Genomic DNA, 27,928 nt, shown 5'->3' with positions numbered 1-27,928 from the left:
TCGGCAGACATGCTCAGAGATGACAATTGGAGCTGCCCAGCTGAGGTCTTCACTTTCAACTCGTTCTGCAAACAAGTGTCCCTTGTTTTTTTCAAGCCATGTTGTTGCGGTGTTTTGTTTTTTTTTTTGCGGGGGCGGGGCCAGCTTTTGCTGTTTAAAAATGACCCCCACATGTAGGACTGAAGTGCTCCTCGTGTTCCAGAGTGTGGGAAGGCTGTGATATGCCTCATGGAGAAAATGCGTGGTGCATAAACTTTGTTCAAGCATGAGTTATAGGTGGCACTACTGGAAAGAACTCACCTGCCAATGCAGGAGACATAAGAGATAAGGGTTCAATCCCTGGGTTGGGAAGATCCCCTGGAGGAGGGCACAGCAACTCACTCTGGTGGTCTTGTCTGGAGCATCCCCATGGACAGAGGAGCCTGGCGGGCTACAGTCCATGGGGTCGCAAAGAGTCGGACACGACTGAAGCAAATTTACCCGACACGCACACAGGGCTGTGAGTTCAATGGTAATGAATCAACACCATCCATCAAATAATGTGTCTTTAAACGTGCGGAAAACCAGGTCAGGGATTGATTGGTTAACGAAAATGTGATGAGAGGCTGGCAGGAATCGACTTGAACACCAGCTATCTGCTTGAAGCAGAGCTGGGGTTCGAACCTGGCTGGCCAGCGGTGAATGTGCTCCTGTGGTTGAGTGAGACGGCAGGAGGCTGGGCCTAGAAGAAAGGTTTCTTTTTCCGGGCGCAGGGAGCATTCCCTCTCTCCCTCCCTTGCGAGGGCCTCCTCTGGGCCAGGCCCCTCCCACGTCTGTACCTGGACACAGCAGCCCCTTCCGTCTGCCCGCCCGGGCTGTGGTTTTCCCCTAAGTGGGAGGAACACTGGCTCAGTGTCCTGGGGCCAGGGCCTTTGGTTTCCCGTTGCCGAGCCCAGCCCTGGAAGAGAAGCCACAAACGAGGTGTGTGTGTCTGAGAGGGAGGCTGGCTCCCAGCTCCAGATGAGCTTGTTTATTCAGGGGCAGCCGGGCCCAGCCTGCCTGGGTGGGTCCCAGTGCGCCCTGGCCCTGCCCCACCCCACCAAACCTCCCTGCCTGCCGCCCGCGGCTCCCAGCCCTGCTCCCGGCCTCTCATCCTGCAGAACCCGCAGCCCTTCTTTTGTCGCTTACCGGCCGGCTTGTTTGTTGTGGGTTTGGGGTGTTTTCTCATCTCCAGATAATGGAGGAGACAATTGTGGGGGACTGTGTTCTCCGAGTGGAATTACAAGCCCTTAAGGATACGTCCTTCTGCCCTGAAAAAAAAGATGTAAGGTGACATTCATCCACTCCCAGGCTTGTCTCAAAGTCATGTTCCTCAGCAGCGGCTGAATTCCTGAGATGAATGGCCTCCAGCCTAGAGCGTTCCTGGGGCATGTCTGAATTGCTGCTGAGAGCAGAGGTGCAAGGAGGACTCAGGGCTGTGAAGAAGGGGTCGTGCCCGTGTGAGGGGGCCTCAGCGGGCCTGGGGCCCCGCCTTGTTGGACAGCAGCTGTTCTGGGCAGGCTGCCTCCAGAACGACTCTGGGGAGGGTTGGGGTGGGTGACCCAGCAGAGAGGGCAGCTCAGATGCTAAGCTGTGGGAGCTGAGAAAGGAGCCTGGGCTTGGAGTAAAAAGAGCCGGAATGGGACCCCATCATATACAGAAACTGCAGCTCAAGGACACAGCAGCCCAGGTAGTGTTTGGACCCCAGCATCTCAAGTGGAGGGCCTCTCTGGGGATTCACACACACAGCTCACACGAGTGTGCACCCGCGCTAGTGCCTGGCAGGGAACCCCCCTGCCTTAGCTCTCAGCCCTGGGTGTCCAGCTCTGACACCAGTGAGCCCTGGACTCTGCGTCCCCTTCTTATATTTCCAGGTGGTTGGCCTGTGGTTTCTGCTCAGTGAATGTTTGAATAACTAGTGACTGGATGAATAAATGATCTTGGCTCCACTGTGATTGCTTTGAGGAAGTGATGTTACAAATCTGAGCCTCCTTTTGTTTTGGTGCACTGTCTCTGGGGTCAGCTCCCTGGGTTTGAATTCTGGCTCTCCATTTATAGGCTTTATGTCTTTGAGTAGCCTCATTAAGCCTCAGTTTCCCCATCTGTAGAATGGGGATAATACCTGCCTCACCAGATTGTTGTGAAAGTTAGATGAATGCATATCATGTGAGGCACTTAGAACAGAGCCTGGCGCATAGTAAGTACTTTGTAGATGTTTGCTATTCTTATCTTTAAAATGAAGACACTAACATCATGTTGTTGTGTGTGTTTGTGTGTCTGAGTGTGAGCGTGCCAGGAGCCTGATGCATTGTTTTCCCAAGTATGTTCCTTACAACACCGAGTCCTTTTGTTGTTAGTTCAGTGAGAAGGGGTTCTGTCCAAAGCTGGACAGCCTTAAGAAACCCCCAGGCTCTCTCCCCTGACATGCTCTGTGACATCTCCAAGGAGGAGCCAAGAGTTTTGCCCGCTGATTGAACCACAAAGCCCTTTTTATGCTTTCACAGTGCGATGGGGGCTCTGCAAAATACATTTTTGAAAGCAACAAATATTTCTTCCTTCTCTCTCTCCCTAGAGCCCTGGCCCCATCCTTCTTCTCTCATCCAGTGGCACCCAGGGAAAAATCAGGGCTCATCTCCTTGGGCTTGTCTCTGGGGCAGGAGGCAGCAGTCAAGTTCCCACCAGAAGGGTGGCTAGCTCTCCACTCTCATGTGGTCAGCCAGGCAGGGAGGATATCTCACCTTCAAGGGCAAGACGCTTTCCAGGACATATCACAAGGTGCATAGGGACACATCACAGAAGCCAGGTAAGAGCTGCAACTGATTAAAGTAATGTTGAGTTGGACAGTGGATGCTGCCCCAGGAATGATGGAGAAGGGCAGGGGACCTGACTTGCTCACAGTCTTTTGTCATCCTTATTAACTAGTTTCTGGTGATTTCAGACCATTCAGTTGCTGCCAATAAACTGGTTTTGCAGTAAGAGAGGCAGCTGGGAGTCCTGGACATGGGCCCACAGATCTGAGTGTGCATCTTGGTTCTGCCACCCTGGCTAAGCACTAACCCTTTCAAGCCTCAGTTTCCTCATCTGTAATCTAGGTGCAGAACATCTATCACACAAGATGACTGGAGTAAAATAAATGAGAAGAAATGAAATGACAGGCATACAGTGGACGTCCAATAGTTAGCTATGCTGTTCAGTCGCTCAGTCGTGTCCAACTCTGCGACCCCATGGACTGCAGCACGCCAGGCCTCCCTGTTCATCGGCAACTCCCGGAGTTTACTCAAACTCATGTCCATTGAATTGGTGATGCCATCCAACCATCTCATGCTCTGTCGTCCCCTTCTCCTCCTGCCCTCAATCTTTCCCAGCATCAGGGTCTTTTCCAAGGAATCAGTTCTTTGCATCAGGTGGCCAAATTGTTGGAGCTTCAGCTTCAGGATCAGTCCTTCCAATGAATATTCAGGGTTCATTTCCTTTAGGATTGACTAGTTTGATCTCCTTGCAGTCCAAGGGACTCTCAAGAGTCTTCTCCAGCACCACAGTTCAAAGGCATCAATTCTTTAGCGCTCAGCCTTCTTTATCATCCAACTCTCACATCTGTACGTGACTACTAGCTGCTATTAATAATAAGCTGCAGGGGAAGTGGTCTCTCTCTGGTTGCAGAGCCCCTGGCCGAGGCACTCACTAGGGCAGAGGGTGTCTCTTCAGAGCTCAGAGCTGACACGAGCTAGGAGGAGGGCATCTGGATCTTGGAAAACATCTTTCTCATTTCCTTGTTTCTCTCCTTTCAGATTCCATCTCAGGAACTTCAGAAGAGATGCCAGGCCCCACCTAAAGAAATAGCTTAAGGGAAAGACTTAAGCAGCGAGCCCTGTGAGGGGCCAAAGGCAGGACCTTGCGGAATGTCCAGGGAAAGCTGTTTTTTACCCAGACGGCAGGATAAAGTCCAGGACAGTGGGCGGGGGCCCAGCTGCTCTTCCCTGAAGCAAAAGTCAGTGTCTAAATCCAGGGTGAAAATAGTCCTCTACCCCCAAGGTCTCTGTCCTGCTTTGGTTTCCTTCATTTCCTTCATAGTACATGTCACACATCATCATCCGTTCATTGAATTTTGTCTGACTCTCCCCACCTGAAAGCAGGGGCCACAGGAACTGAGACTGTGGGTCACAGCTGTGTCTGCAGCACGAGGAAAAGGGTCTGGCTCAGAGGAGATGTGTGAGTGAATGACGGAATGAACGAATGACGCCTGCGCCTGCGATCGCTCCAGCTCCCACTGTAGTCACAAGCCTTTGGCAAAGTAGTTCCCAGACTTTGTTACATTGCAGTCACCTGGGGCATCTTTAAAAACAGCTGACTCCCGGTTCCCATCCAAGCCATTGTTTTGGTTGCTATCTGATATAACCTGGGCATTGACTTTTTTTTTTTTAATTTTGGGGGCTGCGCTGGGTCTTTTTTGCTGTGTGCAGGCTTTCTCTAGTTGCAGCGAGTGGGGCTGCTCTCCTTGGAGTGCACAGACTCTCACTGAAGTGGCTGCTCTTGTTGCCAAGCACAGGCTCTTGGGGCACTGATCGCAGCACACTTAGTGACTGTGGCAGGCAGGCCCTTGAGCACGGCATCAGTAGCTCCAAGGCATGAGGAATCTTCCTGGACCAGGAATCCAACCTGTGGCAGATTCTTATCCACTGCGGCACCAGGGAAATCTTGGGCATTGACCTTTTTTAGGCTCGCAAGTGAGTCCAGTGCGCAGGCGATTTTGGAACTGCGGCTTTACTATAGTATGGTGAAGTCGACTCTCTGCAACCCCATGGACTGTAGCCTACCAGGCTTCTCTGTCCATGGGATTCTCCATGGCAAGAATACTGGAGTGGGTTACCATTTCCTTCTCCAGGGGATCTTCCCAACCCAGGGATCGAACCCAGGTCTCCTGCATTGGAGGTGGACGCTTTAACCTCTGAGCCACCAGTGGCTTTACTATCCACTCCTAAAAATCAGAGACGTGGGCTGCCAGGTCTGGGAGGAGGTAGGGAGGGTCAGGGGAGGCATTTGAAACAGAAGAGAGTTGTTTATGCTCTTAAGGGTTTGCAGTCACCTGACTTTACAGAGAGTAAAGGACAGGGAAGTTTTCCCTCCTTGCCCTCTCCCAGTCCAAGTTCCATTTCCTCCTCACTCACCACCACCTCCTCTTAGAGGACTGGTTGAGTCAGAGGGAAGGCAGGTTCTCTGACCATTTTGCCTGCTTACTGGGTTTGCATGAGTAAGAAAACCCATTGTTTACATGAGCACAGGTTGACAAAAATAGAGCCTAGCCTTCTAACACTCAGCCCGTGTCCAGAGTCCATAGGACCTGGTCCCAGCCCAACTGCATAGACATCAGCCAGGTACCACACAGGACCGCAGGCCCTGGGGCAGATTGCTAAGGCATCCAAGCCAAAGGACAGACACCAGCACTGAGGTATTTGCCAGTAGGAGGAGGCTCCTGTTTCCGGGGCACACACCTGGTCCAAGACCTGCTCCTGGGCTAGGTAGGATAGGAAGTGATGTGCTGTCCGAACCGCAGCTCCCAGAGCAAGGGGTGGTCCGGGGTGCCTCTTCTTCCCTGTGCAGCACAGACCCTTGGACAGGCCCTCACTGGAGCAGTCGGGGAGTGGGAAGGTCTTTCCCTCGGGGTTAAGAGGCCTCTGTAATCCCATGATCCCACCTACTTCCTTAGTACCTGTTTCTCTTTCTGAAGCCACTGCTGATGTTATCAAAGGTTGAAATTGTCCCCTGGAATGGAAAGCTGAGACTCTGTTTTGTGTGTATGTGTTTGGCCACACCCTGCAGCATGTGGGATCTTAGTTTCCCCAACCCAGGATCGAACCCGTGCCGCCTGCAATGGAAGAACAGAGGCTTAGCCACTGGACCGCCAGGGAAGTCCCAGAAAGCTGAGACTTGTTTAATACTCGGGGTGATGACTTTGGAATCAAGGGAAGACAAGTGCTAGGGGTGGGTGAAGTCTGAGACAGCAGCGTGCAGGGCTTTTTTCCACACAGAGAGCAGTAGCTGGTGATACGGTGTTTGGACAGAAATAGAGTCCAATGTGTGACCAGGTTTGACCAGTTTGACAGTCCTGGTTGATGACTGATGTTCGTCTTGGAGAGCCCTAGACAGAGAGTCAGGAGCCCGGTGCTAATCCCGGCTCTGCTGTGAACTGTGAGAGGAGAAGCCATTTCCCACCTCTGGGCTTGTCTCCTTGTTTGGAAATGAGTGGTTTCACTAGTGATTTGAAACACCTTCTAAGCCATGGCACACCTTGTCCGCGTGCAATCTCCTGTGGAAGCCTTCACAGAAAGCAGATAGAAGTGGAGTTATTCCTATTATGTAGAGCACACCCTCACCCCGCTTTTGCAAGGTCTCCATAGAACCCTGAGGGTTTCAAGGAACCCAGCCTGAGAACTACTGGACCTGACGCTTGCCCCCTGCCCAACTCTGGTATGATTCATGTTGTTCTCTGTTCATTTGGCTCATGTTGGTTGGCATCAGTTGTTTGACTAATGTTAACACCAGGTAATGCTGAGAGAGCTCTTTTCCTGTTTTTGTTTTTTTTAATAATATTTATGGGCTTGTAGGATCTCAGTTCCCCCGCCAGGGATTGAACCCTCACTGCTTGCATTGGAAGGTGGATTCTTTTCTTTAAAAAAAACATAATCATGCTCATTTGTTTTTATTTTGTTTTTTTATGTTTATTAATTTATTTTTGGCTGTGCTGGGTCTGCCTGGCTGTGTGGGCTTTTCCCCAGTTGCAGTGAGTTGGGGCTACCTTCTAATTTGAGGGCTTCTCATTGCTTGTTGTGGAGCATAGGCTCTAGGAGCACAGACTTCAGTAGTTGTGATTCTTGGGCTCAATAGTTTCGGCTCCTGGGCTCTAGAGCACAGGCAAAGTGGTCATGGCGCTCGGGCTTAGTTGCTCCATGGCATGGGATGCTCCATGCTCCAGGGATCTTCCTGGATCAGAGATCCAACCTGTGTCTCCTGCATTGGCAGGCGGATCCTTTACCATTGAGCCACCAGGGAAGCCCCTGGAAGATGGATTCTTAACCCCTGGACCATGATGATGCCCTACTTGCTTAGCCTGGCCTCCCGCATGGCCCCAAACATGTACAAAATGTTGTCTCTTCACACCCTCTGATGCTGAGCTAACTACTGCACGGTGCAGCAGAAGGAAAGTTAACAAGGGTAGATAACCATGGTACAGAGAGAACTCACTAATCTCTTTCCTCACCTGGATCACCCAGGTGATCATGTGTTTTCCGCCCCCATCAGCTTCTGGAGTACCATTAACTCCTGCTTGTCAGCATTCCATCTGCTTCTCTCTGGCTTTGGCATTCAGCGTCATGGGAGTATGCTCCTATCAATGGTGGCATAATCAGTTTCATGACGTAAGAAGAATCCATTAGAGTGACTTGCAATCTGAAAATTACTCCTGGGTATGTTCCCTGGGAGAGGGCTTCTGTTTTTAATGAGAATGTTATTTCTCCTGAAGAGACAAGTTGGACCCCTTAGGAGATTCACAGCGCCGGGGAAGCATGTGAGGGCATCACCTCCCTGCCGCTCCCCACCTCGGGCCTGTCTGACCCCATCCCTAGGAAAGAGAGGGTCTGGCACTGGCAGTCAAGAGCCCTGTCTCTACTCATCTGATATCTCGCCGTGTGACTTTGGACAAATTCCCAGCCTTCTCTGAGCCTCTGTCTTCTCATCCATAACATGGGGGATGAGTGTTTTATTTTATAGTATTTATTTAATTTATTTATTTGGCTGCACCAGGTCTTAGTTGCGACACACAGGATCTTTGATCTTTGTTGCGGCATGTGCAATCTTTACCTGTGGCCTGTGAACTCTTAGTGGCAGCATGTGAAATCTATTCATAGTTCCCTGACCAGGGATGGAAGCCCTGTATTGGAAGCAGAGTCTTAACCACTGGACCACCAGGGAAGTTCCTATCATTTCATTTAAACCTCACAACTGGAAGAGGCAAGGTCTTGTTCCCACTTTTTAGAGGTGGAAACTGAGGCTCTGAATTATTACATGACTTGCCCATGGTACACTGTAGAACTGGCAGGCTTTAACTCAGCTTGTCCAATGCTAGCATATTGTGATACTCCTCTCTGTCATTCTGCTTCTTAGGACAAATACCTGGAGATGCTCCCTACCACACCAGTTTCAGGAGAAATAAAGAGGGATCAGTAGCATCACCCCCTCTACGGAGCTCTGGTCTATGTCCATCAGGTTCCCCCTGGTGGGGGCAAGGAGGGGCTTGCCAGTCTGACTCTCCACTAACCTTGACTGGGAGAAAGCCAAGATCACCTTAGGTTTCTGCTGTTTCTGCTTCTCTTCCCCTGTTCTGGGTGACCCTGTCATGTGACCTGCCTTCTGGAACCTCATAGTCCTTAAGGGGCAACAAGAGACTTGGAAGGAAAGAGGAGAAACTGAGACAGAACCCCAGGATTCAGTGCCACCCTAAAACCTCACCTGAGGGAGCTAAGCTAAGGTCTCAGGGTGGAGCTGAAAAGGCAGAGCAGGCCCAGGGTGCATGGACTCATTCAGGCAGCACACCTTTGATGAATGCCTAAAATCAAGTGTACCCACTGGCTCAGGGTGCAAAACAACCCATGAAGTAGACAGTGCCAGTCCCATTTTACAGACGAACACACTGAGTCTGAGATGTCATAGAACTTGTCCTAAGACTTGCAGGCCAAAGGATTCAAACCGAGGTCTGTCTGATTCCAAAGCCACTGCTCTTTCTGGTACACCACAGTGCTCCTGAGTGTTAGGACTGTGGGGGTGGACACGAAACCAGAGTGAGAAACAGTCTGTGGCCTCCACATGTAGATCTCAGAACTGGAGCGCATAAGCAGGGAGGAGAGGGCCAGTTATGATAGTTTCCACTTACACCGCCCCAGCCTCCTCCCACATGCAACCCTGGCCAGAAGGCTCCCCGCCCTCTGGCTAATGCTGTCCATTTTGGAGAGTCCCCAGCAGGTCTGGGAGCCTCAGTGGAATGCTTTGCCTCAAAAGACAGGCCCTGGTAAACAGAAAGGCAGCTGGAAATTTGTTTACAAGGGAGATATTGGGGCGAGAGGAAGCTGAGAGCAAAGAGCCAAAGATAAGGGGGCTGAAAAGCTGTGTGTGTGTGTATTGATGTTGGACCAAAGGGCGCTACCCATACCAAAGTGCCACCTCGTTGGTCAGTGAGAACTCAGGGATGGCCAAGATAGCTTCACATGGGCTTGAACCGGACAATTAGGAGGGTAAGTCTGCTCTGAACCCTCCCCTGGTTACACAGTGCAACGTCAAGTCAAAGGGAAGCCACACTTGCAAAATTTGCTGGTTTACAGTTTGCCGTCTTTTAATCTGCAGCATAATGAAGAGTTATGAGGGAGCACATTTTTGACTCGTTATATTTACTAAGCTCCAACAGAAGGTCCTTTCCTTGTTTTGATTTTTTTTTTTTTTTTTTTCTTTTTGCTGCTTGCTTGGTTCTTTGTATTCCAATACTGGTTAAAAAGACAGCTTTGACTTTACACCACAAGGTCGGGAAATTTGTGGGTGGGATTCAGGATGAGAATCAATTTAGGAGTCACTAGACTCAGGCTGGTGGTGGTGGCGGCAGTGAGCGTTGACGGCGGGTGTAGGGGCTTGTCGGCAGGTCTCAGTTCGCGTCCGCAAACGTGAACCAGGAAGCAGTGACAGCAAACTCAGAGTAGCTTGGAGTGGGTAGCGGCGGCCACAGCGCCCGCCAGAGAGGCGCGTGAATTTACAAACTCCGGAATCCCAGGGCCCCGGCCGCGTAAACGCCGGCGGCAGTAACCTGGCGGCGCGGGCTCGGGAGGGCCCGGCGAGCTCCACCTCCGGAGGCGCCCGCTGGGGCCCGGGGAAGGGGGCGTGGCCCGGGCCCGCCTCGCGGCCGCGCGGCCAATAACTGGCATTGCCCTCGCCACCTGCCCCTACCTTAATGGGCGGGGTTACCTGGACCCCGCCCCCCGCGGCTCGGGTTCCCAGGCCGCGCTTCCTTCTCCCCTCGCCCCGCCCCTGGCGCGAGGTCCCGCCCCCTTCGAACCCGGAGCCCGGGCGCCTCGTGATGTCACGGCGGCTTTGATACAAAGAACCCTTCGGCCCACGCGGGTCTCCCGGCAACGGGCGCGGGTGGGGGCGGGGTCGGCGCCGTCAACTGGTGCCGAACCCGGCACGCAGTCTCCGCGCGCACCGGGCTGTTCCCTGCGCTGAGTCTCCGTTCGCCCCGCCGACCCGCTCCCGCCCGTTTCTGTCCTGCAGCACGCCGACCCGCGCGCGGCCGGACGGGGATGCGCACCCCGCCTGCCCCCGGGGGCCAGGTAAGCGGCTGCTGGGGGTGGGGGAGGCTTGAGGCCCCGACGACGCGCACCTTGCCGGGCCCATGGGCCCGGGACTGGGGAAGTTGCCGGATCACGGAACTTCGCCCGCAGTCCGGGCGCCGGCTCCTTCCCTGGGAGGGTCCGCCCTGGCCGGGGAGGTCCGGTTACCTGCGCCTGGGTGCGCTGGGCCGCAGGGGTGTAAGTCGCCACCCCCGACCCTCTCCGGGTCCCTGGTGAGAGGGTGGGTAGCGGTAGCCCCGGGGCGCGAGGAGAGGCGGCCAGTTCTCTCCTAGGCGCCGTTTCAGAAAGTGTTTAGAGGGGGATCTAGTGGACTGGGAAGAAGGTTTGTTTGTCCGGACGCCTCCCTTAGGACATCCCCCGCCCCCGCGCCCCACCTCGGTTCCCAGGGTTCCTGCCCCTCCGGGGCCAGTGTTGCCCTAGCTCCCTGCCCTTGGCCCTGCTGAGTCCCAAACCGGGCCGTGCACGGGCGAAGTTTTCCCGTAGCTCTCGCAGGCTGCACGGACCGTGTTCCCGGGCTTCCCTCATCTCCAAGGGTCTCTGCCAGACAGGAGGGAGGACCAGCCTGGTTTGGGGTTTGGGCACAGGGCCCTGCTCCTTCCCAGCGGAGGCCGGACGTGTGCGCGGACTCTCAGCTCCAAGCTCTCAGGGCCCCAAGAGCCCTCAGGTCCGCCCCGGTAGTCGTGGCAGTTGTCACAGCCGCTCCTCTGCGGGCGACAGGCGTCTCTGAGGTCTGGGCGGAGCAGAGACTTGGAGAACCGAGTGAGAGCTGCAGGAACCCTACGCAGCCCCGGACTTTATTTCTTACCATCCTTGCACACCCTCCAGGGTACCTCTTTCCACAGGTCCCCTTCTCCCCTGCTCTCCTACAGATGGCTGGAGAGGCACATTTTTCAGCCCTGAGGGACATGCCTGTGTTCCTTGACTGATTTACAGGCCGCCTCCTCAAAGGAGGGTGAGGGAGCTGGGCTCTGGTACTCAGCGTGTGGGGCTTGGGTGGCAGCCCGCTGGGCTGGTTCCTGGTGATCCACCAGACCTCTGTCCTCCCTTCCTGGAGCCTGGTGCTCATCTCAGGGGCTCCTGGGAAGGGAAACCCCCAGGTCCTTTCCCTGGTGAAATGTATTTACAGTGAGGGCTGGGAGGAGGGTCCCAGCTGGTGCACCTCAGAACCCTGCAGTAGGGTTCTCTTATCTCTCTCTCTTTGTAGCCATCTAGCCCAGCCTTGGTGGAGTCTTAGAGTCACTGATTTTGACTGGCAAGTCACTGGTCTTGCCACCCACTCGCCACCAGCTTACTCCACGATTGTCCCAAGCTTTACCCTGATCAGCTGACATTCATGAAATGCCGATTATGTGCCCCGGGGACTATAAAGTGTGGACACTTTCCACCCCTCCAGGTGTTTGAAGGCTGTTGGGAGGTGGGGGACTGATATCCTGGGTTGAATTGCTCCCTGCCCAACCCTGCCCCACCCCAGCCCTCGAGGAGGAGTTGATCTGGCTTGTTTCCAAGGTCCCTGTGACTTCACTCAGGTGCCTGTGTCCCCTGTGAGGTTCTTAAGTAGCAGGCAGTACAACTCGGGCAGATGCCAACTGGGGAACAGCTCTGTAATTTGGTAGACCCTGGCTTTGATGGAGACGGTGGGGCAGATGACTAAGGCAGGCATGAGATAAGACTGTACCTAGAGGACAGACAGGACCAGCCAGACCAGGTGAGCAGGCAGGAGGCGTGGCCTTTGCCCCGAGGAGGACCATTGAGAGAGACTGCCTGGAGCCTGTCCTTGGAAAGGACTTTCGTTCAGCTGAGGGCAGAAAGAAGAAATCAGAGTGCCTGGAGCAGCCTGCCCTGGGGAGGCACTAGGCTTCAGCAGGAGAACTGGTTGGTGAATATTCTCCTGTTCTTCACCTTCCCTCCCTCCTGGGCTCTCTTCAGAGCATTCAGGCCCCTCCCCAAAGCACACTGGCCCCTTCATGGCCTCCTGGCCCCTTCCCCTCCTGCAGGGACCAGCTACCTCTACACCCGAGGCTTTCTCTTCAGCTGCTCACCTGGAGCCCTGTCAGCCCTCATCTTCCAGCACCTTCCTCATTCCTCACCAAGGTGGCTAGAAACTTCTTTTCCTAGGGCTCCAATCCCCCCTCTGAGGTGGCTCTTATGCCAAGGGATGTTTCACAGCTGATTCAGCTTTAAGGGGCTTCACAGTTTCACTTTTTATTTACTTTTAAAATGGTTTTATTTGTTGGCTGCGCTGGGTCCTCGTTGCTGCACGGGCTCTTCCCTAGTTGCACAGGGCAGGGGCTGCTCTCTAGCTGCGGTGTGCGGGCTTCTCTGTGCAGAGGCTTCCGTTGTTGCGGAGCGCGGGCTCTAGAGCACGGGTTCAGTAGTTGTGCACAGGCTCTGTGGCATGTGGGATCTTCCTGGACCAGGGTTCGAACCTGCATCTCCTGCATTGGCAGGCAGATTCTTTACCACTGAGTCACCAGGGAAGCCCTCACTTTGCCTTTTATATTTTAGGTGTAGATAGAGAAGAGAGGTTCAAAATTAAATAGCAGATGAGCATTTCTGGGAGGTAGACACCTCAGGGACTCAGGACCTTAGACAGGGGGCAGGGGGCAGCCTGGGCAGAGGGAGCCCACCCTCTAGCCCTGTGCCCTGTTCCCCACCGCCCCCTGCCCCCAGCACAAGGCTTATTGCCTTTGGACGAGGAAGCATCTCTGGCATTGTCTACTGCCTGGGCAGTGGGCACAGTGCCTTGGCTCTGCAGGATCCTTGGGGGTGGACGTTTTCCTCTGTGACTTGACCCAGCAACTGGGCATTGATGGCATCAAGTCACTGGCCTCTTGGATGAGGAGGACCGTGCAGGACCATGCCTGATCCCACAGCTGGATAACCTGCCCACGGCCAGCTGAGCACGGGACAGGCGTGCTGATCGGGGAGACCCACCTGGTGTGCGTCTGGGCATTGTGTGAACACGTCCCCGGGCTGTGGTACATGGTCTCCTCCTCCAGGCGGTCTCCAGGGCACAGATCCTTCCCCATTCCTATTCTCCCAGCCTGCACCAAGCGCATTGCCCGGCATAGGCAATTCCTTCATTCAGCAATGGTTGAGCATCTAATTCGTGTTAGGTTCTGTGCTGGACACAGTGAACCCAGCCAACAACAATCCCTGCCTTCAGGGAGTGCACTGTGACAGCAGAGAACAGGCGAACAGGGAAAGCCTGCAGCGTGAGAGGTGCTGAGAGAGAAAGCAGGGTCCTAGGGAGTGCGCGGAAAGGTGTTTGAGAGTGGGGAGGGAAGTCCTCCATGAGAAGCCAGCCTCTGACCCCAGAGGCCTGGAGGATGGACCATGGCTGACGAGGTGCACCCACGGACCTGGAGGGAAGCCACCGAGATCGGGGGAAGAGAGACAGGGGCAGGTGTGCTGTGCCAGGGGCCAGCTGGGGTGCCAGGAGGAGAGCAGCCGTGCAGCTGAGAACGCTGCGGGCACAGATGCGTTTCAGTGCTCGGTCCTCATCAGGCCCCTGCTGTCGAGGGGTTTGGACATGAAGGCGTTCCTGGGGAGAGGTGTGGGGGTGTGGCCATCTCTGGGTCACATGGGCCTGTCCAAGTAAATATGGAAACTGTCCTTGTCAGACTGTTGTTTCCATTCCACAAGTCGATACCAGCGAAACCCACCTGGATGGTGTCCATAAACGCTGTCTAAGCCGGTGGATCACAGTCGGGGCTGTCCCTCTGTCCCCATGGGCCAGGTGCTGCCAGGGGTGCGGCAGGCGCAGCCCTCAAGACCCTCAGAGAGCTGGCAGCCCACACTTGACGTCGCTCTGGCTGGCCCCCACCCCCCGGCCCCCAGGGCTCAGCTTCCTAGTCTCCTCCTCCAGCTCCCTGTTTTCCCTTAGCGCCATCTTCACTCCCTCTACCCATGGCCAGGTGGCAGCTCACCTGTGTGCCCCAGTCTCCTTGGGGGGTTCTCACGCACCTGGGCAGCAGCCTTGGGCTCATCTCTTTGTAGCCAAGGGCCCTGATGGTGAATGTGTGTGTGAAGTGGAAGGAGACGCTGGGTATCCAGAAACCAGTGCATCCTCCAAGGGGCACGTGGAGGTCTGGGGGAGGCAGGCTCCCGGTGACCTTGACACAGCTCCTCCTGGCAGACAGTACAAGTAACATTGACTTTTCTAACCTCTCTTCTTGACTTCTTTCAAGAAATGGGAAGTTGCCCGACTGTTGGACATGTTTTTAATTGATTCAACCTGCTTCGTCTTTCCAGACAAGTGGGTTCTTCCCCAGCAATGTAAACATGATTCAAACAAAAACAAAGCTCTATAGCAGTTATTATTAATATCTGCAGCTCTGCTTATGGGTGCTTTTCTCTCTTAAGGGATCGAAAAGAGGAAGGCCTAACCAGAACGGCAGTGTGGGAGAGTGGGTGGGAGCTAGCTCACCCTTGAGTCATCTTTTATCACCCCCACCCTCCTGTGCTCTGCAGGCCTAATTTCCATAAAAAGGGACCACATGCATTTCATGTAGCCAGTGCTGTCTGCGGTGGACCAGAGAGCAGAGAGGAGTCTTCCGTCAGCCCCAGACTTCAGTCTACCTCCTAGGATAGGAGAGACATAGGAGCAAGTTTCTTCTTCTTGCTCACCTGTTATCCTGGGAGAAATATCTGCTTCAAAACACAAGTGCTCAGGCACCCAATGCCTGTTTTCTTAAAGCGGGAAAAAAAAAAAAAAAAGTTACAGCCAGAAAACACCTGCATGTAGATCCCTGGCTCTGCTGCGTGAAGTTGTGGTTCTTCGGGCAGGCTACCTCAACTTCCTGGGCTTCCCTGTTGGCTCAGTTGGTAAAGAATCCACCTGCCAGTGCAGGAGACACAGGTTCAATCCCTGTCTCGGAAAGATCCCCTGGAGAAGGAAATGGCAACCCACTCCAGTATTCTTGCCTGGGAAATCCCTTGGACAGAGGAACCCGGCAGGCTACAGCCCATGGGGTCGCAAAGAGTCAGAGACGACTTAGTGACTACACCACCAACCACTATCTCGACTTCCTGAGCCTCAGTTTTCCCACCTGTAGAATGGGTGTGATACTACTATCCACCTCATAGGGTAGTAATGCAGATAACGTGAGCTCCTGTGACCCGCAGTGCCCACAGTGGGTTCTGAGTCTTGCTCAGTTGGCGCCTGGTGGATGGTTAGGTAACTAGGGCCAGCACAGTGTGGTCCCTGAGAGCCTGGGCTCCGGAGTCGGGCTCTCTGGGTTCAAGTCCTGGCTCTGCCAGTTGCTGTTTGTGGAATCCTAGGCAACTTATTTAACCTGTCTGTGCCTCAGTTTCCTGTCTGGGAAAAGAGAATGATGCTCCTGCCTCCCTCTAAGGTGGTTATGTGAATCAGATATGTAAATGTATGGGAAGCATTTAAAACAACGCTTGGCATAGGAGCCAACTGTTATTTTTAGTTCCTTCAGGTTCTGCTGGTTTGATTCTTGTGACTGATAGCCATACCACCTAACAGGACTGCTTTTTATTTTTATTTTTTGGCTGCATCTTGTGGCATGTGGGATCTTTGTTCCCTGACCATAGAGTGACCCCTCACCCCGGGCATTGGAAGCACAGAATCTTAACCAATAGACCGCCTGGGAAGTCCCTGACAGAACTTCTTGCAGCCTCGAAATAGGAAGGTGGTGGGAAAAAACCACACTACCCGAGGACCTTTATGGGAGGAGCAAGATTGTACTTCCTTAGCCTCTGGGCTTTTTTTTTTAATCTTTAAATATTTTCACTTCCTGTAGATAACTTAGGTTTTTAAAAAATGTATTTATGTAGGGCTGTGCTGGGTCTTCATTGCTGTGGGGGCTTTTCTGTGGTTGCAGAGAGTGGGGGCTACTCTCTAGTTGGGTACGCGGGCTTCTCACTGCACTGGCTTCCCTCGTGGCGGAACATGGGCTTTCGAGCCTGCAGCTTTCAGGAGTTTTGGTGCATGGGCATGTGAAGTCTTCCCGGACCAGGGATCGAACCTGTGTCCCCTACATTGACTGGCAGAAGCTTAACCACTGGACTACCAGGGAAGTCCTTCTGTGCTTTTAAATAAGCCAACATGGCCTTTGCAGATGCCTTCTCTGAGGTTGGATGAAGTAACTGCTGCCTGCCCAGAGGCAGTCTGTGAATGAGATGCAGAGCGTGTTCCCAGGTACCAGCCATCTCCTCCGGGGCTTGGTGTGGGGCTTGGCCTGGCCCTTCCTCCCAGAGGCTGCCTGCCTGATCTGCAGGGCTTGGTCTTTCTACCCAGGAGAGGGGATCTGCGCCACTGCCCTTCACCTCCATCCAGGGCCTGCCTGTCTGTCCACCTGTGCTCAGCTGGAAAAGCCAGCTTAGACCTGGGCTGCCCGCCTGCCGCTGCCATGCAGTCCCTGCCTTATTGAAGCATTGCGGCTCTGGCTGGTTGCAGGCCCCAGGAGGCTGGGAGAGGGGCTGGATGGAAAGGTGTGGGCTGTGCAGCCACCTGGCCACATCGAGTCATTGCCCTCAGGAGTTTTCCAAGGAGCAGAACTGCCTGTCCCTCCAGCTTGGCTACTCGGAGGTCTGCAGTACCCCTGAGGCGAAGCTGGCCAGGCCAGCCAGGTGGGTGGTGGTCAGGACAAGCTCTGGCTGACAGTGTTGAGTAACCTTGAATTGGTGGCCTTCTGGCAAAATGAGGGTCCTCATTGACAAGGCAGGTCTGGCCAGTACATTGTTGTGTGATTATCTGCACAAATTATTAGCAGAGAAGGAGCTCACAGTACAGAGTGTGTGTGTATGTGTGTGTGTGTATGTGTACACACACATGCGTGCATGGAGTTGTCACCTGCCCTTCAATGAGTATACACACAGCCAAGGAATGGCTGAGTCCCTTTCCCCTCTAATACCCACGTTTTATAGGTTCTAAGACATACTTTTTTCCCACGTTTTAACATCTCAAATTGCTATGTGTCATACATTTGTTGGTGTGTTATAATTTGACAGTGCCATCTCTTAGCATACTTGAAATAACGGTGCATCTTGAAATCGAAGGCATCTTGGATTTAATGGAACACAAACTAGGTAGCCTGTAGAGGACTTATCAGGGCCCAGTTTCTTGAAGGAAGGAAGCAGAGCCACGTTATAGTGGTGGGAGGATTTATGATGTGACGTTCTGATGTGGTTCAAGGGAATGAGCTTGGAAACCGGGCAGACCTGGACTCAGTTCCCAGCTTTATAGCTCAGAAGCTGTGTGATCTTGGGGAAGTAGTGCGACCTCTCTGAGCCTCGGGTTCTTCCTCTACCAGTTGTGGGTCATGGCTCCACGGCCGTCAGGATTGTATGCTGTGGCTGACAGCGTGGCTTTCGCTGTTCCTCTCTTGCTGGGTACTGACCGTCTAAGGTCACACTGCTTCCTTCCGCCTGGGTTGAAACGGAACATGAAGGCAGCAAGTGGGTCCTTGGCCTTCCCAAGGTAACAGAGGGAGGCTGGCCTTCATTCCCCGGCTTCTTGACTCAGTGTATAATCCTTGAACACATCTTTTCCTTCCTTCCCTCCTCCTCCTCCCACTTTGCCCGAGTTTTCATTTTCACATGTGTTTCCCTTTAGCAATTTTCTTGCAAATCTCTCTCCTCTCCCTTTCTGTAAAATCTTCCCACATGTAGCCTCTTTGAAAAGCTCCCTGTGCTGGGAGAGGGGAGGAGGCTATGCCCCGTTTCCAGGATGGCACAGGCCCCTGGTGCCTCAACAGATAGTGGTCAGTGGTCTAGTGTGCTGTGGTCCCTGCAACCCTCAGCTCAAGTCCAACTTCTGATGCCACCAGCCCAGCTTATTCCTGTTCCCACGGCGTGCAGAGCTCAGCCTGAGAGGCTGCTGCAATGCTAAGTGATGGATCCTGCTATCGCCAAGAGTATTTAACATTCCTGTACCTTCCTTGCTGTGCTGAAAGCAGATCTTGTTCAAATCCTAGACCTGCGGTCTTGTCAAATTGCTTAACCCCTCTGAGCCCCGGTTTTCTCATCTGAACCATGGCTGATGCACAGAAACACCGGGCACGTGCTAGGTGCCTGATAGATGTCTTCTTTCCTGGTCTTCCTCAAATGTTTAAGACCCCTTGTGTTTCTTCAGCTGGGTGCCAAGGGCTCAGGGAGTGCCAGCCAACAATGTCACTCCAAGTAAGTCCCCTGAAACGGATGAGGAGTTCAGGGCAGGTGAAGGCACAAGGACCCGCCTGTGTAAGCGGGATGTGATGGGTGGGCTGGCTGGGCTGCAGGGGAGGGAATGGGGTGACCAGTCAGTACTTGGTACAGTACTTGGGGGTGAGATTAACAAGGTGGGGGCTGCTCACTAAGGGAGGAGCAGGTCTGAGGGAGCAGCAAGTTGAGATTGAGGCCTCGTGAGATGTCTAGCTGAAAGTGGGCCACACTGGAGCTCAGTGAGAGATGCAGGCTGGAGGGAAACTGTCAGAGTGGGCTGTGGTCTCTCTCTTTTTTTCTTAATCTGTTTGGCTGCACTGAGTCTCAGTTGCAGCACTCCAGATCTTTGATCTTATTACAGCACGTGAGCTCTCAGTATGTGCAACATCTAGTTCCCCAGTGAAGTGAAGTCACTCAGTCGTGTCCGACTCTCTGTAGCCCCATGGACTGTAGCCCACCAGGCTCCTCAGTCCCTGGAATTTTCCAGGCAAGAGTACTGGAGTGGATTGCCATTTCCTTCTCCAGGGCCAGGGATTGAACCCGGGTCTCCTGCATTGCAGGCAGACACTTTACCGTCTGAACCACCAGGGATAGCCCCTTCTAGTTCCCCAACTAGGAATCAAACCTGGGACCCCTGCATTGGGAGCACAGAGTCCTAGCCGGAAGTCCCCGGCTGTAGTCTCAAACCTTGTTTTCATCAGCAGTCTCTCTCTGCCCCTCTTGAGATCCTGATGAGAAGCCAGTAGCCTGACTTCCTCCATTTTGCATTCAGTGGGGGGGGGGTGGGGTTCGCGGCCCTACCCTTGATGAGATCTGAGGGTGCACCTCAGTTATTTGCGTGTACCAAGGGGTGTAATGCATTAAACCAGACCTGAGAGGCATGGAGATGCGAGTGGGGTAGAACTCTGCTCAGAAGGAGCCCGTATCAGCTGGTGCAGCGGCTCCTCTGGGGCCCCCGGGAGGCAATGCTCCTGGCTTAGGTTGGGGGGGAACCAGTGGGTTAGGTGTGCTAAGGCTGGGACAGAAAAAAAAAAACTGCCTGCTCAGTAACACTTTTCTCCTTAAAACGGTACGTAAGGGGCAGGGGAGGTAAATTAGAGGACCCAGCCTGGCGTGTGCCTCTTTACCTGGTGCCCCAGGGAGGGTCATGGGTGGAGGCAGGGCTTACTGTGGGGAGGGCGCCCCGAGATGGCTGGAGGGCTCAGGGAACCCAGGGGTGATGGGGGATGTGGAGGCGGGGGGAGGGGCTGCCATCCCAGATGTGGTGACTTTCTAACTGGGGGCTTGTTTAGGGACAGGCATGTGTGGCTCAGGGAGGAGTTGTGTTTCAGGCAAAAAGGAATAGCATGTGCCAGGACGTTGGGGGTGAAGCTGGACAGGAGCTTGGGGTATGGGGGCTGGCAGTGTCCTGTCCTGGGGCCGTGTGCGCTGGTCTGAGGAGTCAGGACCTGGTTTTTCTGCGGCCAGTGGGGAGGCCACAGGCTCTATGAGGGGACTGGAGGGACTTCTGTAGTCCTGGACTCCCGGGGGCCTCTCAGCTCTGAGCCCCACGCTCAGTGGTCGGACCTGGTGCTCTCCCCTGTCCCCACTGTGGGGTGGGGGTCCTGGGAGGGGGCCTGACTCAGTCCACCCTGGCCGGCCGTGCGCTGGTGGCCCTGGTACTGGGCTTCACCCCTGGAACCTAAAGCTTCGGTAGCTGGACCTGGCAGAGGCTGTAAGACAAAAAGGAACTGCTGGACTGAGCCTGCCGGGAGCTCGGTCCTGCTGGGGACCTTGAGCTGATGGAACGTGCTGGAAGGGTGGCTCTGCGGGGTGGGGAGGAAGAGTCATCCTGTCATTGGCCAGCTGATCCCACTGTCTGCTCCAGGTGCTCAGTCACTAAGTTGTGTCTGACTCTTTGCGACCCCATGGACTGTAGGCTCCTCTGTCCGTGGGATTTCCCAGGCAAGAATACCAGAATGGGTTGCCATTTCCTTCTCCCCTGTCCGCTCCAGGAGGATGGGTCAAAAGGAGCCTTGGCTGTCAGCTGTGGGTGAACCCTGGCACCTGCTTGGCCTTTCAAGGCCCAGGGTTTCTGCGGCAGAGAGGGAATGGGTAGGGCTGGGTAGGTACCCAGCCTGGCTTTAGACTGTCAACCCTGCTTAGGTTGGGTGGCATCACCAACTCAAAGAACATGAGTTTGAGCAAATTCCGGGAGACAGTGAAGGACAGGGGAGCCTGGCATGCTGTAGTCCATGGCGTCGCATAGAGTTGGATACAACTGAGCAACTGAACGGCAGCAACTGCTTAGGTATGTTCCCCAAGAAGGTCGTGTCATTGCCTTGTCTGAGGGCGCCCTACTGAAGGGAGTGCAGCTGGGCCTACCTGGTGGACTCAGGGGTGGAGAGCTGGCACCTGGTATCCCTTTCCCAGCATTCACTTTAAACTCCTCTTATCAAGATGGGAACACAGGGAGCCCCCAAGACAAGCCCCACAGACTGTTGGCCGTGTGAGTAATTAAGCCCTCCCTTCAAACAGCCACATCTTTAAAAGCTATAATTTGTAGCCCAAAATAGCTGCCTGTTTTGAGAGCCAGGAGAGCCCTTGATGCGCAACCCCACACACACACACCCCCCAGCGTGCAGCCTGAGAATTCACTTTTGACATTTGGCCTCCACCTCGCCCACGGTTTTCTTGAGGAGAGCTGTAGAGACAATAGCTGGTGGGAACTGGGGCTTCCCGGTGGGCACTTGGGGACTCTCTTTTGAGAATTTAGAGGGGGCCGTGCAAGTTAGGGTTCTTGATTCAGGTTCCCATGGCTGCTCCTGTCTGTGTGATGACAAAGCGGCCCAGAGGGAAGAGTCACAGCATCACTTGAGGGCAAAGTAGATTAAGTTCTCTGGAGTCCTTATCTGTAAGGAGGAGACAGTATTTACTTGCAGGGATTTTAGGGGAAGGAAATGAGACCCACCTCCACAAAGCATGCAGCAGACACAGGCCAGGCAGCTAGTGCTGCCGCGTCTCACCTTCCCGGCCTTGCTTCCTCCCTGGTGTGGTTCCACCTGGCTTCTTGCAGACAGTTCTTGCGTATGGATTCGGGGAGGTGGATGCCAGGGACTCAGCCAACAGGAAACACCTCCCCTGACCCGCAGCCTCTCTGGGCTGACGTGCCTGGAATTCTTGGGGCTGGCTGCTGGGTTTGGTTTCCAGATGTGGAAGCAATTTAAGTTCTGTTTTCATAATCCCCAACAGTTAGCCTCCAGAGTCCACGTTCTCACTTGAAAATCAAGACCTTTGGCTTGACTTCAGGGGCAGTAGGAAGGCTGGATGGCCTGCTTGAATTCTTTTTGTTCAGGAGGTAGCTTCACTAGGGTGCTCAGATCTGGACCCTGGGGTTTGCTGGGACAATTTAAACCCCATCAAGAGCTTGTTCCCTGTGGGAGCAAGAGCTGACCCTAGACCACCTCCCTTGTGGGTTCTCCTTGGATGTGGGTCACTTAGCCTCAGCTGCAGTATCTACCTGGCCTCTTGGTCACTGACCATCATTGACCTTAGACACCCAACCCTGGGGGGGAGTGGAGCCTCTGGTTCTGGCCATGGCAGGAGCAGGCTGGCATCACAGCTGAGTGGGGTGCCCACGTGTCCCTGGAGTGGCAAAGCGCCCTCCTTCCCAAACTGACCACAACAGAGGGAAGAAGTCTGCCCTGGATTTCAAGCAGCCAGAAATACTGCCTGGCGTGGAGAAACTGGTAATATCCTCCTCAATTACTGGGCACTGCTGGCCACGGAGGTGGCCTGGCCCAGGGTTAGATGCTCTGTGGTTCCAGGGCTAACTGCTGATGTCTTGTCAACCAGTCACTATTTAGAGGAAATAACTTTTACATTTATGTAGTATGTACAGTTTTATAGGCACACAGAAATTGCTTTCGCAAGTTTTAAATGCCTGTGGTTGAACTGCATACACACTTCTTTAAAATTAAACTATAATTCCTATGCTATTGAGAGAACACAGGAAATGGAAATAATTTATTTAGGATCTATATATAAATAGTGCTACAAAACATTATCCTGATAATTGTAGATTCACCAGGCTTTCAGTATCTATAAAGTAGTGTATTATCATTTTTAAAGTATATTTATTTGGCTGCACTTGGGGTCTTCACTCTCCATTGTGGCAGGCCGTATCTTTAGTTGCAGCATGAGGCATTTAGTTCCCTGATCAGGGATCAAACCCTGCATTGGGAGCTCGAAGTCTAAGCCACTGGACCCCCAGGGAAGTCCCAGTACAGTCTCTAAGAGCAGCAGGATCTCAAAATGATCATGGAAGAGAAGCCAAGAATTTCTCTAAGGAGAGACCCCTCCCTACCCCCCAAAAAATCCCAAGTTTCTTGACAAGGTTCTGGAGACCCAGCAGTTCTCTGCAGAGGTTGCATTGAATTGACCTTGAAGGAATTTGCTCTTCTTACCTGGATGAGAAGGTGGGTGGGAAACGTGGACCTTGCTGAGGGGTCTCCTCGCAGGCTTCCTGGAGGAGGAGGAAGGTGTACTAGCTTGCTAGGGCCACAGAGACAGTACCGCAGTACCACACTCGCACATCTGAAGTGTCTTTTTTCATGGTGCTGCTGGATTGCAGGGTCCAAGATCCAGGTGTCCACAGAGTTGGTTTCTTCTGAGGCCTCTCTCCTTGGCTTGTTTTCTCCTTGTGTCTTCGTGTGTGTGTGTGTGTGTGTGTGCACGCGCGCTTCCTAATCTCCTTATAAGGACACTGGTCATATTAGATTAGGGCTACCCTTATGACCTCATTTTTCATTTTATTACCTCTTTAAGGACCCTGTCTCCAAATAGTTAAATTCTGAAAGACTATTGGTTGGGGGGGTAGGGGGGTTGGGCAGACAGAATTCTGCCCAGAACAGAAAGTTTCTCCGAACCATCCTCCAAGGGTGGAGGAGGTGAGCAGAGCCTCCATCCAGAGAGAGCCTGAGTGGAGAGTGGGCAGCTCTGCCTTTAGGCAAAGGCCCACCGTCGCTGAGGGGCCCTTCCTTCTTATAGCCTGAGCCACCCTCGCCTCTGCATGTAACCCAGACTGCTCACCCTTCAGCTCTCATGCTCAAGGACTGCTGTTACCTGAGGAGCTTGTGCTAGCCCTCCAAGCTCCCTCTTTCTGCCAACCCTGCCTTTTGTTGTCTAGTCGCTGAGTCGTGTCCTGCTCTGTTGCGGCCCCATGGACTGTAGCCCACCAGGCTCCTCTGTCCATGGGGTTCTCCAGGCAAGACTGCTGGAGTGGGTCGCCGTTCTCTTCTCCAGGGATCAAACCCAGGTCTGCCTGCATTGCAGGCCAATTCTTTACCGTCTGGGCCACCAGGGAGACTTCAAAATGAAGCAAGTAATTATCAAAACGAAGGGTATTTCTCCCTCATAACTAGATACAATTAACGTATCTAGTGAAATCAAGCATCATTCTAATATCACCCAGCATCTGTTGAAAGTCCATATTCCAGCTTCCTGTCTGTCCCCAAAAGATCCTTTACAGATCGGCAGCATTGCTTGCTTGCCTGTTTTAACCAGGATCTAACCAAAGGTAATGTTCAGTCTTTATGTCTCATGGTTAATCAAAAACAATAGTTCTCCCAGTGTGGCCTTCACATCCAGCATCTCCTGACAAGTGGTGAGAAATGCACTTAAAAAAAAAAAATATCTTTCAGCCTATCAAAATACACATTTTTAGACCTCACCCCAGACCAACTGAATCAGAAACTGATTCAGTCTGAGTTTCAACCATCCACCCCGCCCTCTCCATGACTCTGGTGCACATTGAAGTTTGAGAACCACTGGTCTAGAAAAATCCCCCTCCCTCTTTATGATATTCTTTCTTGGAAAAGACCAGGCCAGTTGTCTTGTAGAAGATGCCACTCTCTGGCTATCTCCCCCTAGTGATGTGTAACTTTTCCCTCTGTTTGCTGCTTTCCCATCCAGTAGAGGTTAGGCGTTGAGTCTTGATTAGAATTCAGTGTTTTGTGAAGGCTGTATGGTAGGCGATGCTGTGTCCTTCATTCTGTGACACGTCTGGAGACCAGTGTGTGGTGTTCCCCATTAGAGTGATCGGTTTGATCCCTGCATTAAGATGACAGTAGCCTGTTTTCTCCGTAGTAGCGGTACTAGGGGTGCGGTGGGGACTTCAGCAATCTGTAGGGTGATTCTTTGATATTGTGCAAGTATCCAGATCTTCATCAACCTTTGGTCTAACAGTTTTATTCTACAGCTGCTGGGTGTAATGTTCTGTTTGTGTCAGGGCAAACTTGTGTTCGCATCTTCTGTCTCCCTTGTAATTCTCTTGTTTGTGTGCTCTGTCATTTACTGAGAGAGAGGAGTTAAAATCTCCAGCTTGTTGTTCTAAGGTTTGCTTTGTGTTTTGTGGCATTGTTTGTTTGGTCAAGCCCCACAGCTTGTGGGGTCTTAATTCTCCGATCAGGATTGAAGCCTGGGCCCGGCAGTGAAAGCACTGACTCCTAACCACTGGACCGCCAGAGAATCCCAGTGGGCCTTGTGTATTTTGAAACGATGTTTTTAGATGCATAAATGCTTAGGAGTGTTACATCTTGTTAAATGATTTGTATTGTTTTTTAATGTCCTCTATCTCTTGCCTTAAAATGTGTTTTGGTATTAATAGAGCCCCTTCAACTTTTGGTTGGTGTTCGTGTGGTCTATTTTCTACCCATCTGTGTCCTTACATTTAAATTGTGTCTCTTATAAATGCCATGCAGTTGTTTTTTTAATCTAATCTGACAATATTTGTCTTTTTTAAACCTTTTATTTTTGGCTGTGGTGGATCTTCATTGGTGCTTGGGCTTTTCTCTAGCTGTGGAGAGTGGGGGCTACTCTCCAGTTGCACTGCACAGGCTTCTCACTGCAGTGACCTCTCGTTGCAGAGCACAGGCTTAGTAATTGGGGTGCACAGCCTTAGTTGCTCTGAGACATGTCAGATCTTCCCGGACCAGGGATCGAACTCATGTCTCCTACACTGGCAGGTGGATTCTTCACTACTGAGCCACCAGGGAAGCCCCAATATTTCAATAGCATAGTTTGTTCCATGTTATTTAATAAATTACTGATACGGTTGAAGTCTTTATATTTGATTCTCTTTTCCTCCCATTTTCCTGAATCCTTTCAGGATGACTTACGTGTTTCCCTATTGCATTTTTTTCTCTGTTAGATTTTTAGCAGCAAATTTTTCTTTTTCTTTTTTAACGGATACATTTTGACATGCTCAAATGTGTTCTTGGAACAGAAGTGGGGACAGAGAGCTTAGAATGTCTCCTGGATGGGGGGATGGTGAGGGGTGTTTCCAGGGAGGCCCAGGGTCTGACCCCTTGCCCAAAGAGCCAGATCTCACTGACCCTTCCCATAGCCTAGGATTCGAGTGCCACTTATGCCCACGGATTATCCCTCCGTGGACACCCAGAGCCCAGGTGCCAGCTGAGCCCTGCACTCCACCATGAGCTCGGGCAGCCACCTCTCCTTGTCATCAGCCTCCTGGGAAGTCATCCTGATCCAAGGGGTGGAGGGTGAACTTGGACCCAGGGGAGCTGGTTGGAAGATCTGAATGGACACAGACTGGTATCCAGCTCTGATGACAGGACAGCAAGGTCCCGCAGCGTTTGGGGCAGTCAGGACACGTGGGTCAGCTGGACAAAACACGCCTAGCCGGTGCCTGGGTGGTCACTGCCAGGATCTGCCTCAGACACCCCTGCCCGCCACTAACCCTTAATACTTCCAGGCCCTCTGCTCTGCTGCCCTTCAGGGAATTCACCCACCTCTCGTCTTGGTTTGGCTACCAGAGGGACCATCGGGCATCCTTCACTTCTAAAGTTTTCCTGGGGGCTATGTCATGCCCCCAACCCCTTCCAGTGCACTCGTGCTGCTGCTGCTGCTAAGTAGCTTCAGTTGTGTCCGACTCTGTGCGAGCCCATAGACGGCAGCCCACCAGGCTCCCCCGTCCCTGGGATTCTCCAGGCAAGAACACTGGAGTGGGTTGCCATTTCCTTCTCCAATGCATGAAAGTGAAAAGTGAGGTCGCTCAGTCGTGTCCGACTCTTAGTGACCCCATGGACTGCAGCCCACCGGGCTCCTCCGTCCATGGGATTTTCCAGGCAAGAGTACTGGAGTGGGGTGCCACTGCCTTCTCCCATGCACTCGTGGGACACTACTTTATCAGCAGCACGTGTTGGAGGGAGGGTGGAGAGATCGGGCCAAGACACAGCTCAAGAGCTGAAATTAAAGCACTGAATAAAAGGCAGCGTGGGCTCACACACCGCTTCCATTGTGTGCAATAGTGGGCCACCTCATCTGACCACCTTGGCTTTATGTAAATGCGTGTTCTTGAGAAACATGAGCATGGCTTTCTCTTCTGTTCGTTACCAGCCTGAGACTCCACAGCTGATGGGGGCCAGATCCAGGACTGAGCCAAGTCTGCTTGAGAGCCTCAGTCCCCCCCATCTGCAAAATGGTCTGGTTTAATACCTCCCTCCAGAGGGTGATGTGAGAAGCAAATCTTGTTTGTATTTTTCACTTGAGACTAATAAAAAGCTCCTGAGGAAACCCAGTCGTCACTATGGTCCTGCTTCTAGGAGCTGCGGATCCACTTTATGGTGGAAGTAGTCTGGCAGGTGGGGCTTCCCAGGTGGCTCAGTGGTAAAGAGTCCACTTGCTATGCAGGAGACACCGGTTTGATCCCTGGGTTGGGAAGATCCCCTGGAGAAGGAACTGGCAAGCCACTCCAGTATTCCTGCTTGGAAAATCCCATGAACAGAGGACCCTGGTGGGCTACAGTCCATGGGGTCACAAAGAATCAGTCACGACTTAGCGACTAAACAAGTGTGGCAGGTGGGGGCGTCTACTCTGAGATCCGCTCCCAGAGGCTCCTGGGGGGAGCCCAGTTGAGCGGTGATCTTGAGCTGCCGGTGGCACCCTCCCTAAAGTGAGGGTTCAGGAGGTGGACGCCGCAGCCCCTGGCTGGGAGGAGACAGCTTGAGAGCTGCTTTGGCTGCCCCACTGGCCCCTCTCTGGGAGGGGGGTTAACTAGAGGGGACTCTGCTCTAGGCCTGGCGCTGGAAACATGGAGTCTGTCTGTCTGCCTGGTGTAACCACCCCATCAGAGCACAAAGCTTGAGCTCCAGAGCTTTGATCTCACAGTATGAGATCAGTCCCCAGGGCTGCCTGAGATGGGTGATAACCTGCAACAGTTCGGTGAGCAGGAGCTCCCACTTTGTCTTTGGCTCTGATGGGGATGAGTGTATCTGAGTCAGGGTTGTTTTGTTCAGAAGGCAAGGCTAAGGCACCAGCCTCTCTGTGTGGACACTTTAAATCCCCCTTATTCC

The 27,928-nt window shown here is 53.1% G+C and overlaps 1 protein-coding gene across 2 annotated transcripts in view; it reads left to right on the top strand.

Annotated features, from left to right (window-relative positions):
- The window catches only part of RAB11FIP4 (RAB11 family interacting protein 4), a 107,530-nt gene that overhangs the window by 56,299 nt on the left and 23,303 nt on the right, over window positions 1–27,928 (top strand). Inside the window, exon 1 of one of the 2 annotated variants that reach the window (XM_061390460.1) lies at window positions 10,135–10,382. The exons of the other annotated variant lie outside the window; for it this stretch is intronic. Within the exon in view, the coding sequence (XP_061246444.1) occupies window positions 10,353–10,382 (30 nt within the window). The 5' untranslated portion in view covers window positions 10,135–10,352. Of the gene's footprint in view, window positions 1–10,134; window positions 10,383–27,928 lie in introns of those variants that run through there. 2 annotated transcript variants of the gene reach the window in all.

This window comes from Bos javanicus, chromosome 19, assembly GCF_032452875.1.
Source record: "Bos javanicus breed banteng chromosome 19, ARS-OSU_banteng_1.0, whole genome shotgun sequence".
In the NCBI taxonomy this organism is placed as follows: domain Eukaryota; kingdom Metazoa; phylum Chordata; class Mammalia; order Artiodactyla; family Bovidae; genus Bos; species Bos javanicus.
The sequence above is the reverse complement of the archived record's forward strand: the minus strand, read 5'-3'. Positions and strand labels throughout refer to the sequence as shown.